At 42.2% G+C, this 16,969-nt stretch overlaps 1 protein-coding gene across 1 annotated transcript in view; it reads left to right on the forward strand.

The window, feature by feature from the left end:
* The window catches only part of LOC118558730, a 50,543-nt gene that overhangs the window by 18,382 nt on the left and 15,192 nt on the right, over nucleotides 1–16,969 (forward strand). The window contains exons 16-26 of the mRNA XM_036129276.1: nucleotides 1,018–1,234; nucleotides 1,319–1,417; nucleotides 1,507–1,671; nucleotides 3,487–3,834; nucleotides 3,967–4,103; nucleotides 6,741–6,870; nucleotides 7,008–7,181; nucleotides 7,317–10,832; nucleotides 11,733–15,002; nucleotides 15,622–15,858; nucleotides 15,968–16,123. Coding sequence (XP_035985169.1) covers nucleotides 1,018–1,234; nucleotides 1,319–1,417; nucleotides 1,507–1,671; nucleotides 3,487–3,834; nucleotides 3,967–4,103; nucleotides 6,741–6,870; nucleotides 7,008–7,181; nucleotides 7,317–10,832; nucleotides 11,733–15,002; nucleotides 15,622–15,858; nucleotides 15,968–16,123 — 8,449 coding nt within the window. The remainder of the gene's footprint in view (nucleotides 1–1,017; nucleotides 1,235–1,318; nucleotides 1,418–1,506; nucleotides 1,672–3,486; nucleotides 3,835–3,966; nucleotides 4,104–6,740; nucleotides 6,871–7,007; nucleotides 7,182–7,316; nucleotides 10,833–11,732; nucleotides 15,003–15,621; nucleotides 15,859–15,967; nucleotides 16,124–16,969) is intronic.

The following is a 16,969-nucleotide window of genomic DNA, read 5'->3' on the forward strand; positions in this document are numbered from 1 at the left end:
AGCAGCCTTGGCTCGGTCCGGTGCTTCCTCCATGTTGCTCATTCTTTGCTCATCAGTAGCTGCTGTGTGTGCTCTGTGTGATGACGTAACAGGCGTTGCAAACATAGCATTGAAGTGACCATATTGCTAAAACTGTATTGCGGTGTATGATATTAATAAAAAAAGAAATGACTTGATCGGCATCATTCATCCGATGTCCGATCCAGCTAATTAGCAGTATCAGAGCCTATATCTGCTCTGGGTATCGGATCGGTGCATTTCCGGTATTAAGTGATAAAAAGTACTGAAAATGCACAAACTGATCGTCCAAAAGCAGAAACAAAATACAAAACGAAATGGAGCTTCATAATAGATCTGACTCTGGGTCTAGGAAGCAAGGTGCTCCCAATGCAGGGAGGGTGGTTACTAAATAAGGAAAAAGAGAAACTGGTTACTGAGAGGAAACCCGCTGCTACAGGGAACGAAGCAAGCTAGCAGTGGATGAGTACTCAATAAACACCAGTGACACTAAGGAAGAACTAAGCACAAACTGACCAGGACCTAAACGTCGTACTGGCTAGTATGACAAAACCTAAAGTAGCCTAAAACAATCAGAAAGTGGCTTCTAACAAAAACAGGAAGTATATGGAATGCTGCATGGAAGGATAAAGATTATCAGAATAAGAGATCTGCAAAAATATATAAAAGCTTTTCTAGCTTTTGTGATATAACTGGTCATTAACTTATTTATATTTGGGGCATCTTTACATGATTCCTGTGGTTAAAGTGGTCAGCCTTACAAAAACAACTGTGCGAGAGATGCTAAAAACACGGCCAACATTTCCAGATCCATCAAGATGAGATCAAGAGTTCCTGGTAATCAATCATGCAGTGGCCAGAATCGCTGTAAGGTTCTGCTGGTGGAACTCTACTACTGAGGCCATGAAAGTGTGACTGTTTTAACTCTTCTTGATTCATCCAGTCTGATCCAGGATTTCTGATTTTCTTTTTTTTTACATTCCACCTGCCACCCTGTAGACGGTTGCAGGGGGTTATGGATCGCCTGCTTTCCTGCGAGCATAATCAAGAGCAGGCTGAGGCCCGTCTGGCTGAGATCCAGAAGCAGACATCCAGCCTTCCACAGACATTCCCCTGGCCAGGCTTGGGCGAGCGAAGACAGGCTGTAGAGCAGGCCCGGACCCTCCTGGACCAGACCACGGCCTTAGCTCCTGTACTCTCTGATGTGCGCGCACAGGTAAACGCAGAGAAGAGGGCTCAGCTGATGTAAAATGTTTCATTCATCAGAAAGCAACGTTCCATATGACTGTTTATTTTTAAGGCTGACGAGCTGTATGAGATCACACAGGACCAGAGTTGGACCAATGCTTCCTGGGCAGCCAGGGAGGAGGCCATCCCTGCTCTGCTAACACAGCTAACTGTGAGTTTAACAAGGACAAAAGAGCAACATTACTGGATGTTAACAACACAGCTGCTGTATCAGTCAGAAAAATACATTTCTGTCCTCAGGATGCGGTGGCTAACTTGGAGCAGGGTATAGCGACGGAGCGGCAGTGCACGCAGCTTATTGAGCAGCATGAAGCAGCCCAGGACTGGCTGAGAGAGCAGGTTAAAGGCCTGGGACCCGCCCCTGCAGACAAACATGGCCTTCACAATGCTGTCAACACGCTGAAGGTTAATATGATTGTTTATTTTTTATTGGGATACTAAGAATTTAATTCATCAGATTAATATTTTTACCCCTCAAATATAATAAGTCATCTTGGCCGAATGATTTATCACTGAAGCACATTTAGTGTGTACACTGTTGAGCTTTCCTCTTCATCACTTCAGAAGAGCAGGGCATTATTTTCTGGAGTTTGTCTCTGTTTGTTTGGCTTCTTTTTCTCCAGCTGCGTACTCAGAAGTGACCAGAAGGTCAGCTCCACTAATGTTTGGACCTTTGGCCGTTGTTCTGATTTTAGCTTGGTGACACGTTGCTCCCTCATGGTTGGAAAACCCACAGATCATCACCAACCTGTTCCTGGGTTGTTAGAAGTTGCTCTTGGACCACGTTTTCTTCCCACTACCCATTCATGGCAGTGTTTTGGGACAGAATTGGGAGAAAACCTAGTCCGTTTGATGAGAAGCAACCCCATAAATGCGTTGGATGAGGATTCATCACACGTCTTGTCTTTCCTGAACAGATTGTTGCAGATATTGCGACCAGACAGGGGGAGGGAATAGCTATGCATCAGTCTTCTGCTGCCCATCATCCAGGGTTCCTGCATGGTCTGGAGGTTGTTATAACTAACACGACAAGGATTTGAAACGCTCTATCTGCCCCACCTTTCCATAGATCAGTTTGCTAATTAGGTTGACAGGGATGGCAGCTGGCCTCCTTCACACCTCCACTGACTGCACTGACATGAAGAAGTTGATCATTTTGTTTCAAGAATACAGTAAAAAGATCTTTTAAGATGCAAAGGTTTAAATATTCTTTGTCACCAGGTGCTACCGTGTTGACATTTCCTTTTGGCCACTCCGGCTAAGGGTACACGTAAGAAAAACAAGGGTTTTAGTGTTTTTTTTTTCTATTATAGCGTTAAAGAGAGATTAAAAAATAAAAAGATGAAGATTCAAAAGTTTGTATGAACTAGTTGTCCTTCGTGAGTCACAGATAACAGACAATGAGGTAATAAGGTCCTTATTGAGCAATGATGATCTGAGGCTTCCTTTACAGCAATGTGCATTTAGATATTCTGAGAGGATAGTGTGGCAAGTAGGCAACAACGTTAAGGTGATTATAATGTATGATGGGCTAGTAACAGTGGGGTTATTTTAAAGCGTTGGACTGCAGTTTCCCATCAGGGGGCGATCGCCCTTACAGCTCTTGGGAAGAAGCTGTTTCTAAGTTTATTTGTTTTGGCTTTGAGGCTTCTGAAGCATTTACCTGATGGGAGAGCGGCAAACAGCACATTGTCTGGGTGGGTGGGATCAGTGGAGATGCGTCTGGCCCTTCTTTGGACGCTTTCTGCATAACCTGAGTCTAGAACCTGCAGACGGCATCCTTTTTTGTTTCCAAGCTCTTTCTTATTGATTATTTCCAATCAGATCACTGAAGCTGTAAAACCTTTGGCCATGTGAGACATATGACCCATTATGCCTTCATATAGAACTTTTTTTTTTTTAACTTCAAGCATAATAGTCACAAATAACCTCCCAGGATTTCACCTCTGCATACTTTTTAATCTGGATGTCCCTGACTTATGGGGAGTGGTGGCCTAGTGGTTAGAGCACAGAGCTTCGGTCCCAGAGGTTCTGGGTTCAACTCCCACAGACCGCCACTCTGGGCCCCTGAGCAAGACCCTTAACCCCCAATTACTCCCCAGGCGCCGCACAGTGGCAGCCCACTGCTCCCCAAGGGGATGGGTTAAGATGCAGAAGTGAATTTCTCCATTGTGAGATCAATAAAGTTCAATTAATATTATCCTTGTTGTCCATTTCCAGGCTTTGCTGCAGACCGTTGACAGGGAGCAGAGAGAGATGACAGAGCTGGATTCTGCCAAGGAGTGTTTGTTGAGTCTCTGTACACCTGGAGGTCAGGACGCCATCACCCTGGAGGTCAGCCACCTCCGTGAGCTGTGTGCCAACTCGGAGCAGGAGGTGAGGGAGCACTTGACCACCTGTGAAATGCGTTTAGAGGAGATGGACCGTGAGCTGGCCCGGATATCCCAGGAGCTGAAGGAGAGAGCAGCTGCCCTGCAGTGGGAGCTGCGTTCACTGGACCAGGCGTTCAGTTACAGCGAACCACAGAACAACATCGCTCAGCTTCAGCAGCACTGGCACAGCCTTCAGGTAGGATCTGGATCTGCTTGTAAAAAGGCCTTTATCATTGATAATAGCTCATTCTGAAAGAAATTAGCAAACAAATGTTCATCTCCAACGGTGCTGATGTTGACTAATGGGACTTTTGATTTTGCGGTTTAGAACTGTGAGAACTCCCTGCTGGATTTGGGTGTCAAAGTTCACAATATGTACCAAGAAGTAAAGTCAGCGACGTTTAGCAGCGAGTTACCTCCAGAGATTGTCAGTTTGGTTTCATCTTTGTGTCAGCAACATGCCAGGTACCCTGCTTCACAAACAATCACCTTTTCCTGCTGTTTCAACTGTTCTTTCATTAAAAAAGCTGGAGGGATGCAAAGTCAAATGAACTTACCTGCTGAGTAGAAAACAATGATGTCTAGGTTAAGACTGGAGACGGGTCCTGACCCAACCAGGTTGATTTACCACAACAGGTTACGGTTATTGGTTGGATCCAGCTCATGTATGGTTTCTACTCAAAAATGTGTTGTATTGCCAACTGGGCAGAGAAGACAGAGAAAACAGGATGTGAGTCCATCACAGGGTAATGTGCAGATACATGTTTTTAGATGGTGGGAGGAAGCTGGAATACCAAAGGAGAACTTAACCATAAAACCTATTTATGTCTCGTGGGTGTGATTGATAAAGGAATCTGGATAAGAGATTTCCTAATCTATATTAACCCCACTTGTATAATAGGTTTATTAAGAAGTTTCTACATTATACAGGTTTGTGTAATAAACAAATGAAACAATCATTTTGAGTGGCTTAACAAAGGCAACATTACAAAGACTGAATTCAATACGAAATACAACTTTGAGTGACTGATTTGGACTCAATAATTGAAGCCTTCAAACAGAATCCTTCATAGGAGCATTAATTCACCTGGCCGCCCATCCATCCCTCCCTCCATCTATCCTCTGTACCTGCATATCCTTGCAGTGTCACGGGGGGCTGGTGCTTATATCCGGCAGTCAGCAAAGAGAGAGAGCATGGGGTTTCATAGTAGCATACATTTGGAAATCAGCACATCTGGTTTACAAATGTACACAACTAATCAAGGGCTTGATGAGTTGCATGAGACGTCCCTGAGATAAAACACCTTAGATACCTGAGTTGATGCAGATGATTGTTTTACTGCACTAAAGGTATAGTGGATGATCTTCCTTTGTCTTCGAGTTCCGGGAGGATCATCTCATCTGTTGGTTGACTTACATGCCAGTGACTGTGATGTGCTCACCTAATACAAATGTGCTAGCTAGCATATTCACTGCGCATCAGCATTTCTAGTGTTTATTTATCCAGTGTGCTTTGGTTTTTGTCGTACATTCCCCATTTACTTTGAAAATGGCTGAGAGTTGCAAAAGCAAACTGTTTATGTCATGTTTATGAGAAGAAGAAGATGAAGGCCTCAGAAGACAGAATTAAGACCAGAGTGTGTATGGGAGATTTTCTCATGCGATCCCTCTTGCACATGTGCAGTTATTCAAAAAAGGACTTGGGTGTTTCTTATCTACATTTCTGGAAAAGTCGTCCACTATACCTTTAAAGAATTGTGAAATCAAGAAAATTGTCATGTTCAAACAAAAAAGGTAAATGTTACAAAAAGTGAGGAAAGTTCCTGAGGCTGTTTGTGAGAAGAAGGTGATGAGAAACTTTTAACTGACTGAAAAAGCTGTGCAGGAAGACTTGGTGGCTGCAGCTCCTGAGGTTTCAGTTTCACAGTAAACTGCCGAAGACCTCCATGCCAGTCCTCCAACAGTACTGACCCAAAAGCAAAATCAATTCCAATGGGCCAACAACCATTTAAACAAGCTAAAGAGGTTTTGGGATTGGGTCCATGGAGCAGAGATCAGAGCTTTGCTTCCTCTGGCTCTGGAAACCTTCTGTGTGTGAAGAGCAAGATGGACATCAACTGTCTGGAAATCCTGGGAAGAAGCTAACGTTTTATTGAGTTCATTAGAGCGTGATCAGAAAAAAATAATAGAATAGAAAATGGACACTAGGTGGCCCAGTTGTTAGAACAGGTGTACCATGTGCAGTGGTAATAGCCGTCTACACGGTTGTCCTAGGTTTGATTCCAGGTCGCAGGCCATTTTCTGCACATCTTCCCCTTCGCTCTTCAAATTGCTGTCCAGTAAAGGCCACTAGTCTATGAATACATCTAAACAAAGAACATAATACTTGTCATCGTCACACTGTAGAGCCAAATTTCAGGCGCTATTCTTGGAGCAGAAGTCAAACTGGTCAATTGGGTCACAGTTTTTGAACTAATGTTTGGTTAACACTAGTTAATCTACAGCTAGTCCTAAAACTAGAAGGCTTTTTGAGTGGGAGTTTTGAGCTGCTCTCCTGAAGTTCTCTATTGCAGTTTCTTGTTCTTTTAAACTTCATGCCAGAATCACAACACATTGGTTCACCCGGATCTCTACTACTTTTTAGCCCCAATCTCCCCCTTCCGAGAGGCGACAATTATCGGCGTGTCTCTTAAAATAATCTTCAGAGATAATCCCCCCATCTGTGGTGTGCTAAGAGCGATCAGGTCCGCTCAGTAGAACGTCGAGACTGCGCCGACATCAAATCGGGGATATTCAACATGTCAAATTGTCTTTGGCCGATATCGTAGCGTTTGTGGTGTTCTCCGAGAACAAACAAGCATGCAGACTGTCTAACCCACCTCATTAGGTGTGGTGTCTCTCAGGCTTTATAAATCGGCCGACTATTTTAAAATCCTGCTGTGTGAACCAGCCTTTACACCAAACAACAGAAAGTCATCTTTATTTGTTTCACCTTGTTGTTTTGAACATGTTTTCTTTCTATGAGTTTAATTTACACTTACTCGTCTTTACCATTTATAATTAATAATAAATGCAGTACATTTTATTTCCCTGCATTGACAGCTTGGAGTGTCGACTAAGTGATCACCAGGGTGCCTGCTCTACAAAAACAGCTCATTATCTGAAGGACTGCATTTCTGCTATGCAACAGTGGAGCCACAGCAAGCCGTCTGACTCGGTTTCTTCTCTGCAGGTCTCTCTCTCTCTCTATGAGGCACTACTAATAATCTTCTGTCAAGTCATACCTAGTATTCTGCATCATCACATGTAAAGTGTATCCCACAGATGTGTGCATAAATATACACGTTTCTTTTTTCCTCTTGCTTTCAGGTGACTTTAGAGGAAGGTGAAAAGCTGCAGCACAATATGCACGAAGCACTTTCTCATCAAATATTTCTAACAGCCTGCCTGACCCCAGATTTGTTTGAGAAATTTAAGAAAGAGTGCGTTGAGATGCTCAGACATGTGGACATACACATGGCATCTCTAACTCAGAACTTGAAGGTATTCATTTCATAAAATTTATTTAAAATACATTTTTTAAGAGGGCTCTAACATGTTGTGATTTAACCTAAACAGAGTAACTGAATTTGACTTCAAAAATTCTATTTTAACCAAATTTTCTCCTTTTTATTAAAGGAAATTGAACAGAGGGGCAAACGGCTGCCTGATACTGAGTCCTCAGATATGTCTCATGTAAATCTGGGGGAGACAAAGACCACTGTTGTGCCACCCCCTCGCAAAAACAAGCGTTCCCATGAGAAGCAAAGTGTTTCCTTAGCAGAAAAATCTACATCTGTTAAGGACGAACCATCAGTGGAAGAAATACAGATTGAGGCTCATACTCCTGAACTCAGTTTGAAACCAGTCATGGAAGTCTCAAAAAGTGTCACTTGTGAAGAAACATCACCACTGCCATCCAGAAGAAAATCAAAGAGACCAGACACCGGAAAAGAACCTGTCCATACAAAGGTGGAGACTGAACTGGGGAAAGCTAGGACAACTCACTGTAGTGCAAGCAGTGAGCCAGAGACCAAGGATGAACCAATTACTAGTGAGGCCAGGAGTCAAATAGTACTCTCAAAAACAACAGAAGCTAAATCTGAGCAGAACCAGGAATCTTTTGAGAATGCACCACCTAAAGTCATTGATGTTAAACAAGACACAGGTTTGTTGTCTGATCCACAGTTTGCTCCAGAGCACGGTGACATGTCTCTCTTGGAGCAAAGACAGGTTTTGCCTCCCAGACGAAAACCAAAGAGTCCCAAAATTCCTCCTAAATATACTGAACAACAAATAGCACAAACAGAGCAAACTGAAGTCAGCCATGGGGAAGAATTGAAGCCCATACCAATTAGAAGAAAGTCAAAGACTTCCATCCCAACGGCAACTTCTTTGCAAATTGCTTTTGAGGGTAGAAGTAAAGAGCTTAAACCTGAGCATAATAAGACAATACCAGACAGCTTGGAATCTCCAAATGTGCACATAGAATCAGAAGCAAGTGAAACTGCTGGTTCTAAGAAGGATAAACCTTCTCCTACCAAAAGAAGATCAAAGGGTCAAAAAATACTTGTGGCGCATACCGCTGAAACCTTTGCAGAAAGCCATCCTGAGCCAGTTAGTGAAAAGTCTTTGCAGAGTTCTGAAGAGCAACCAGAACTGTTTGTAGAAGAAACTGCACTTTTACCAAGTTGGCAGAACTCAAAGAGCCTTGAAGTTCCTATAACATCAGAGCCATTTTACTCTGCTAATACAACGACAGGTGTAGAGTCTGAGAAAACTGAACAAGAATCAATAAAGCACTCTGCCACAGAAACCTTTACAGGGCAAAATGGAAGTACTTTTCTGCCACCCAAGAGAACGTCAAAGAAAACAGAACTTTGTCTTGTACAAGCCCTTCAGATAAGGGATGAGCCTGAAGGTCAACCATCTCTTCAGTTTGAACAAAAACAGAATGAATCTGTGGCTCAAGAGTCTTCATCTTCAGACAAGCTCATACGATCAACTCAACCTTCTCTTATGGAAGACGGTAAGCCTTTACCAACCAAAAGGATCTCAGGAGGCTTGATACCTTTGGAAGACCCTATTGTGAAGGCTTTGCAGGATAATTTAGTGGAACCTGGAGGACAAAAATCTTCAGAAGGAACAGAGAATGCCATTTTAACACAAACAGAGATCATACAAATTCAGACAAAATCAGTGATTAGTGATGTTTCAGCAGCTATTCAGCCTGCCCCTGTGAAAACTTACAGCCTGGAGTCAATTGAAACCGAAAAAGAACTTCAAAGTGAAAATACTACTGATCAGGGAGAACCTGAGCACCTCCCAACCACAAGGTCAAAGAGTCCAGTCATTTCTCCACAAAATTTGAGCAAGGAGGAAACACAGGGTTTTGGCAGTGGTCAGAAAACAGAAGGTGCAGTTGTGCATGAAACCCAATTAACAGGTTCTAACAGTCTGTCCTTTTCAGGTCCACAGATGGCCACTGAAACAAATGAAACACTTGATGATGTTCTTTCAATTTTGCCCAAGACCACAGAAGAATCAGAATATCCAAGTTGTACAGAGCAAATAGGCATTGTTGTTCCAAGCCAACCTGAAACTCCATCAGCCAATCAGGAGCCAAATAATCTCACTGAATACAGGGAAAGGGAAACGAAAAGTGAAGGGCAGGCTTTGGTTGCACAGGTAGATGAAAGACAGGGTGAAATTTTAGTAGTTGAGTCAACTGAGCTTTTATCAATCAAAGGGAAGTCAGAAGGTCGAAAGCTTCCTCTAGAACAGTTAAATAACAATAAAATACCAACAGATGAGGAGCATGATAAGGAATTCTCACTGTCACCTTCCATGGAGCAGACAGATGTTAATTTGGGAGAAACTGAGCCTAAACAAATAAGAAAAGAACTGGGAAGAGTTGAGCCTTCAGCAGGCTCAGAGTCATTATGTGCTGCTGAAACAAACACTGATGTAGTGACTAAACATGATACAGGAGATTGTGATAGTGTTAAATCTACCACAGCCGTCAAGATGCTCACACCAAAGGCAGTAAATGACAGCGTGGACAATCAAACTCTTGCAGAAGAAATCAGCCAAGAAGATACAAAGGTTTTCCAAGATCAGAATCAACAAGAAAAGAAAGTGGCCACAGTTGTTCTAGATTCAGGTGGAGGGTTTATGCATACTGACAGTGGTCCATTGTATGAAGTAGAAACCCTTGCTTCACCTTCTGCTGAAGACTCTGAGACTGACATTTCAGCCAGTTCAATAATGCCATACAAATCTTCAGACACAGGGGTCCAGATGTCTGAGCACATAGCCACAGAAGCTCTTCAGCAAACAACCTCCCAATCCTCAGAAAGAGACTTGGACACAGTTTCTAAATCACAGGCTCGTTTTTCTTCTGACTCTACAGATGTTTCCACAGCTTTACAACCAGACACTATGGCTCCTGAGACTGGTGGTTTGGAGACAAAAGAAACTAAGAAGGAATTTGACAAACCAACAGTGTTTTCAACTCCACAATCGCATGCGCCTACCACTGATCAGGAAGAATATGAGTTCCTTACACCTGCAAAAACAGAACATCCCATAGCTGACCCAGAACCTTCTAACAAGGAGAAATCACTGGACACGGAAGCTTCTGACAGTCAGACAGCTGAAGCTGCTGCTGAACTGATGCATTTTAGAGAGCAACCAAGTCTCACCACTTCAGTGGTAAATGAACAATGCCCAGACATTACTGAGTCAAAAACTGTAGTCAAATGTGAAGAAACTCAAAGTCAAAGTGGAGAAGCTATTTTAACAGTGCAGGAAGATGAAGGACAACGTGTTGTACTGGAACTAAAGCAGATTGACTTAACTGAACGCAAATCAAAGAGTCCTAAAGACTTTGATGGAACTAAAGCAGCCCCAGCTACAGAAGTACTCACAACAATGACACAAAATGACAATACAGACAGTCAAGCGGCTGTAGAACAACACAGTGAAGTAGGCGAAGAAAGTGAAATTCAGCTTCTTGACGATCAGAATCAACAAGAAAAGAAAGTGGCCACAATTGTTCTAGATGCAGATGTACAATTTATGCATACCAGCAGTGGTCCATTTTATGAAGTAGAAACCCTTGCTTCACCTTGTGCTGAAGACTCTGAGACTGACATATCAGCCAGTTCAATAACTTCGGGCACAGGGGTCCAGACGTCTGAGCACAGAGCCACAGAAGCTCTTCAGCAAACAACTTCCCAATCCTCAGAAAGAGACATGGACACAGTTTCTAAATCACGGGCTCCTTTTTCTTCTGACTCTACAGATGTTTCCACAGCTTTACAACCAGACACTATGGCTCTTGAGACTGGTGGTTTGGAGATAAAAGAAACTAAGAAGGAACTTGACAAACCAACAGTGTCTTCAACTCCACAATCACATGAGCCTACCACTGATCAAGAAGAACATGAGTTCCTTACACCAGCAAAAACGGAACATTCCATAGCTGACCCAGAACCTTCTAACAAGGAGAAATCACTGGACATGAAAGATTCTGACAGTCAGATAGCTGAAGCTGCTGCTGAACTGATGTATTTTAGAGAGCAACAAAAGCTAACCACTTCAGTGGTAAATGAACAATGCCCAGACATTACTGAGTCAAAAACTGTAGTCAAATATGATGAAACTGAAACTCAAAGTCAAAGTGGAGAAGCTATTTTAACAGCGCAGGAGGACAACGGACAAGGTGTTGTACTGGAGCTAAAACAGATTCCATTAACCAAAAGCAAATCAAAGAGTCCTAAAGACTTTGATGGAACTAAAGCAGGCCCAGCTACAGAAGTTCTCACAACAATGACACAAAACGACAATACAGACAGTCAAGCGGATGTAGAACGACACAGTGAAGTAGGTGAAGGAAATGACATTCAGGTTCAGGAAGATCAGAATCAACAAGAAAAGAAAGTAGCCACAATTGTTCTAGATGCAGATGAAGGATTTATGCATACCGGCAGTGGTCCATTGTATGAAGTAGAAACCCTTGCTTCACCTTCTGCTGAAGACTCTGAGACTGACATTTCAGCCAGTTCAATAATGCCATACAAAACTTCAGACACAGGGGTCCAGATGTCTGAGCACAGAGCCACAGAAGCTCTTCAGCAAACAACCTCCCAATCCTCAGAAAGAGACTTGGACACAGTTTCTAAATCACAGGCTCGTTTTTCTTCTGACTCTACAGATGTTTCCACAGCTTTACAACCAGACACTATGGCTCTTGAGACTGGTGGTTTGGAGATAAAAGAAACTAAGAAGGAACTTGACAAACCAACAGTGTCTTCAACTCCACAATCACATGAGCCTACCACTGATCAAGAAGAACATGAGTTCCTTACACCTGCAAAAACAGAACATTCCATAGCTGACCCAGAACCTTCTAACAAGGAGAAATCACTGGACACAAAAGCTTCTGACAGTCAGACAGCTGAAGCTGCTGCTGAACTGATGCATTTTAGAGAGCAACCAAAGCTAACCACTTCAGTGGTAAATGAACAATGCCCAGACATTACTGAGTCAAAAACTGTAGTCAAATATGATGAAACGGAAACTCAAAGTCAAAGTGGAGAAGCTATTTTAACAGCACAGGAGGACAAAGGACAAGGTGTAGTACTGGAGCTAAAACAGATTCCATTAACCAAACACGAATCAAAAACTTCTAAAGACTTTGATGGAACTAAAGCAGCTCCAGCTACAGAAGTGCTCACAACAACGACACAAAACGACAATACAGACAGTCAAGCAGCTGTAGAACAACACAGTGAAGTAGGCGAAGAAAGTGACATTCAGGTTCAGGAAGATCAAAATCAACAAGAAAAGAAAGTGGCCACAATTGTTCTTGACACAAGTGAAGGATTTATGGATGCAGCAAATTCTCTTCCCCACCAGGTGGAAACTTGTGCTATAAGCTCTCCTACTAAAGAGCTCAAGGAAGACATAAACTTCATTCCGGTAACGTCATATAAGGAATCTGAGCATAGACCCCAAGAGTCTCCACAACAAACTATTACTCAGTCTTCAGAAAGAGACTTGGATACTCCTTCCAAAGTGCAGCTTTCTTCTTCCTCTGACTCTACAGATGCACCAAACTTAGCTGATTACATTGAAAAGTTATGGGAAAACACAGATGGAATCGAGAGGAGATTTTTGATTCTTGATGTGCCTGACACAGCGATCAGTCAGACATGTGAGATAGAGCTAAATCAACCTGACAAAGGGTCTGATGACAAAAATGTTTCCATTAGAAGTAGCTCTGCTGCTTCTACATATTCTTTGTCTCAAGAAGGAAGGACAGAGCTGACAGAAATAAAATCATCTGAGGATGAAAATGTCAAACTGAGAGGAACTGTGAGTGAGGAAAAAGAGTCTGAGCAGGAAACACCACAGGAAAGATCTAAAGGGCTAACTGAAAGTGGTGTACAAGTGATGCTGGAAGAAGGGTCTGCTCAAAAGGAACCTGTATGTATTTTACACCTGGAAATCGCTACCAGTCCTGCCGTCACCGATGGCACATGTGTCACAGGACATGAGCAAAGTAAGGAGCCTGCTGAAGCTGAACAAATTTCAGATGAGACTAAGCCTTCTGCTTCAGAAGCAGTGTTGGACCACAAGACAGAATATATAGAAATAAGCCTTTATGAACATGAACAAATCGGTCAGATTGAAACCAAAATGGCAAACAAGTACACCATTCCAGAGGAACATCCAGCTCTTCTGACACCTACGGATAATGCAAAATCTGTTACCTTGGACGAATCTCAAATGCTGACTGAAGTTTGTGTTTTAAAACTAGATATACAGAGCGGTGCAGAAGATCGGGAAATCACCTCAACCCAAGAAGAAAAAGAGACACCCAAAGATTTTGCTCAAAAACAAAATCAGTCTGAACAAATTGTAGTTATATTCCCAGAGGAGGCCGCAGTTGAGATGAATGAAATGCAAACGCAAGATAGTAGTACCCACAGTTTGGTTAATGTTGCTGAAGGTGACTCTGTTCAGCTCAGTTCTCTTATTTATGAGTCAATACAACCACACGAGACAAGAGTCATTGAAATAAGCTTAAACGATAAAGACATAAGTCCAAGAAAAAGTGAGGCAACACTAGAACTTCTGACAGCAGAACAAGAAAGGCCGTCGCTGGGCATAGCGCATACGGTCGTAAATGACCACTCTGAGATGTCAACAGAAGGATTAGCTGATTTTTATAAGAGGCTTGGAGAAAAGCCAGAACTGGGGGAGAAACCTCAGATGGAGCCTGAAGAACAAACAGCAACACAAGCCAGTGCTGAGGAGCATGAAAACATGTTTGCAAAGGAGCCAGGAATATTTACAAGAGAGGAACCACAACAAACCGACTCCATGGGGATGGAGAATGAGTCTGAGAGCATCTCCTCTCAACATACACCATTACCATCATGCGATACAGATACAGTGCTTGAAAACAGAAGTGCCACAGAGCAAGGTCCTTTCAAACCACAAGTACTGATTCAGCAAGATATGCCAGGAACCATTCAGGAAAGGCCTGCAGAGTTCCTCCTAAATCAGAAAAAGATACTTCCAGATACTTTGGTGGAGCAGACTACTTCATTAGTTACTACAGGAGAAATGCCAAATACTGACCTGAATGAAACAAGTGTTCAGGGCCAGAATGTGATAGAAAAGAAAGATCTGCTTCCTTTGGATATTTACCCTGAAGACATGACAATGAGAGAAATAAATGTAAAACAACAGGATAAGGAAGAATCTGTTGAAGCAGAGCATTCTGAAAAAGGTAATAAGGAGGAGAGGCAAACTGACCCTCAGCTAGATTGCTATAGAGATGCATTAGCTGAAGTAGATAAGGGTCCCAGTGTTACAGAACAGCCATCCAAACCATTAATACCTGGCACTGATGTTGCATCAGAGACCTTTTATGAGAAGCTTGTCGAAAATACAGAACTTTCTGTGAACCCAGTTGAGGTCCAAACTGTAGACAATGGAAAGCAGCCAGAGATGGAAACAAGTATGAAGTCTGACTCAGTAAAGGAAAGACAAGATGGAACAATAGCAACAGTTCAGCTTGATGAATCAGCATCTGGAAAAATTCAAGAAGCTGTTCTAGAAACCTTTACACCATTCCTGTCTGAACCAAGCTGGGTCCATACAGTCCAAACAGATGAACATCCACAAGATGGCAAAGAAAAGATTGATGGAGAAGTGAGAGAGGCTGAAGAGAGAACAGTCAGTGCACAGCTCCAAATCCAAACTACTTCTGATGAAGTAGTGAAGCATCAGGATGTGAACTTGTCAAAGGTAAGTCAGTCTAATGCACTGATAAGCTTGATGTAAAAAAACACAAACATTGACCTTAAATAGCATACAATGGCTAATAAGAAATAAACTCATCTAAGCCTGGCTACTTGGAAGGCAGCATTTGTCCTTTTTATCATTCTGCTCATACAATACAGTCATGGAGAAAATTGTTAGTACCCCTCTGTTAATCAAACAAAGCCCCACAATGGCCACTGAAATAATTTGAAACTTACAGAAATGATAATAAATAAAAATGTACTGAACATTAAGCAAATCAGACATTTGAATTGTGGTCCAACAGAATCATTTTAACAAACTAACTAATGTATGAAAACATTATTTATGTTTATTTCTACTGCTTGAGTTTCTTCAGTATTGTTAAAATTGATTGTGAATTTGCAAATATGACAAAGTTTCTCAAATGACTTTATTAGCTAAAAGATAAATGGGTAGTTTACCAACAGTTTGGCATGGTGGACTTCCCTCAGTATTAGTAAAATTATACAGTTTTGGTACTTTTATTATTCATTGCTAAACATACATGACAAAAGCTTCTTAAAATGTTTCCAGAGAACATGGCCCTGAATCATTCATTTATTGTTTGTTCAAAAATGACTAGGTGTTTTCAAGTGCTGAAGAGACTCTGACAGGATCACCGCAGGTGGTTGAGAAATCATCATCATCTGATGTTCCCCCAGAGGAAGTAACCCATTCCCAGCAGCTTTCAGCTCAGGAACATAAAACACAGCATTCAGAGAACCCCCATCTGAAAGAATCAGAAAGAACCGCTGTAGATAGCATCTTCACAGAGATACAGCAACACTCAGGGACAGGAACCATCAGTCAACTCATAGAGGTAATGTGAATATGATCTGGCATTGTGTTTACCAAACTGTTGTTTCCAGCTTACTTACTCATGCAGACTGTTTGCAAAAGTCTGTTCTGACAAGCCTCTGTATTTCAAGGCTGAACTGCAGAAGAATGTTCCAGAGGATCTGATCACACCCACCATGGATTTGAATCTTCAGCTAAGCAGACTAGCTTCGAACGTCCTCTGCATCAAGAACAGTCCCACTGAGCTGAACCCGAAAGCTATGGCCCAGCAGGTGGAGGAGGTCCAGGTGAGATTGTACTCCTTTAGGATTCTAAAGGCACAGTTCCACTGGCTCCTTCTCGTTTTGGCCCGCCCACCTTTGCTCCTCCCCACCCGGAATATCTTTGTCTGTTTAGTGATTTGACCAGCCTATTTATATCATTACAAAGAAGAAGAGGTGCAAATTTGTCTTTATATTTTTTGTAAAAAATCTGTTGGAAACCCATCTGGGCCGGGGGCTTTCCCACTCTAAAAGGACATTATTGCATTGTTAATTTCCTCCAGCGTTAGAATTTGTTCCAATCGTTCTTTTGAATGTAGGAGGCAATTTGTAAACCTACTCTCTTCCTCATCAAATCAGGGGTCGAAGAGTGAGATATGAGTCGGTCCAGATGCTTAATTTCTCCTCAATATTCCCACACTTCATTTTTCAAATATAACTGGAGAGAGAAAAAAATCTGTCCCATGAGTCCTGAGGCTAAGATGCCATCAGTCCTATTTGTCTGCAGACATAAATCTATTTGTTCTCTAACAAACTTCACAAAGTCTGAATCAGCCAGCAGGAGTGTGTTAAGCTGCCATGTCCACTTTTGTCTCTGGGTTGGAAGAGTTACCTTAATACTCACAGGGACGTGATCAGAAATAACAATTAGGTCATATTTACATTCTGTGATGACATTAAGCAAATAGGGATCGACCTGAAAAAATCTATCCTGGAAAATGAATTATGTACGCTGGAGTAAAAATGAATAATTCCTTTTGGTGGGAAGTTTAAATCTCCATGGGTCTATAAATTTGTGTATATCTACGAACGACTGGATTATTTGCACAGATTTAGGTGGTCTAGGACTAGACTGAGAGGAGCAGTCCAAAC

The sequence above is a fragment of the Fundulus heteroclitus genome, unplaced genomic scaffold (assembly GCF_011125445.2).
Source record: "Fundulus heteroclitus isolate FHET01 unplaced genomic scaffold, MU-UCD_Fhet_4.1 scaffold_152, whole genome shotgun sequence".
In the NCBI taxonomy this organism is placed as follows: domain Eukaryota; kingdom Metazoa; phylum Chordata; class Actinopteri; order Cyprinodontiformes; family Fundulidae; genus Fundulus; species Fundulus heteroclitus.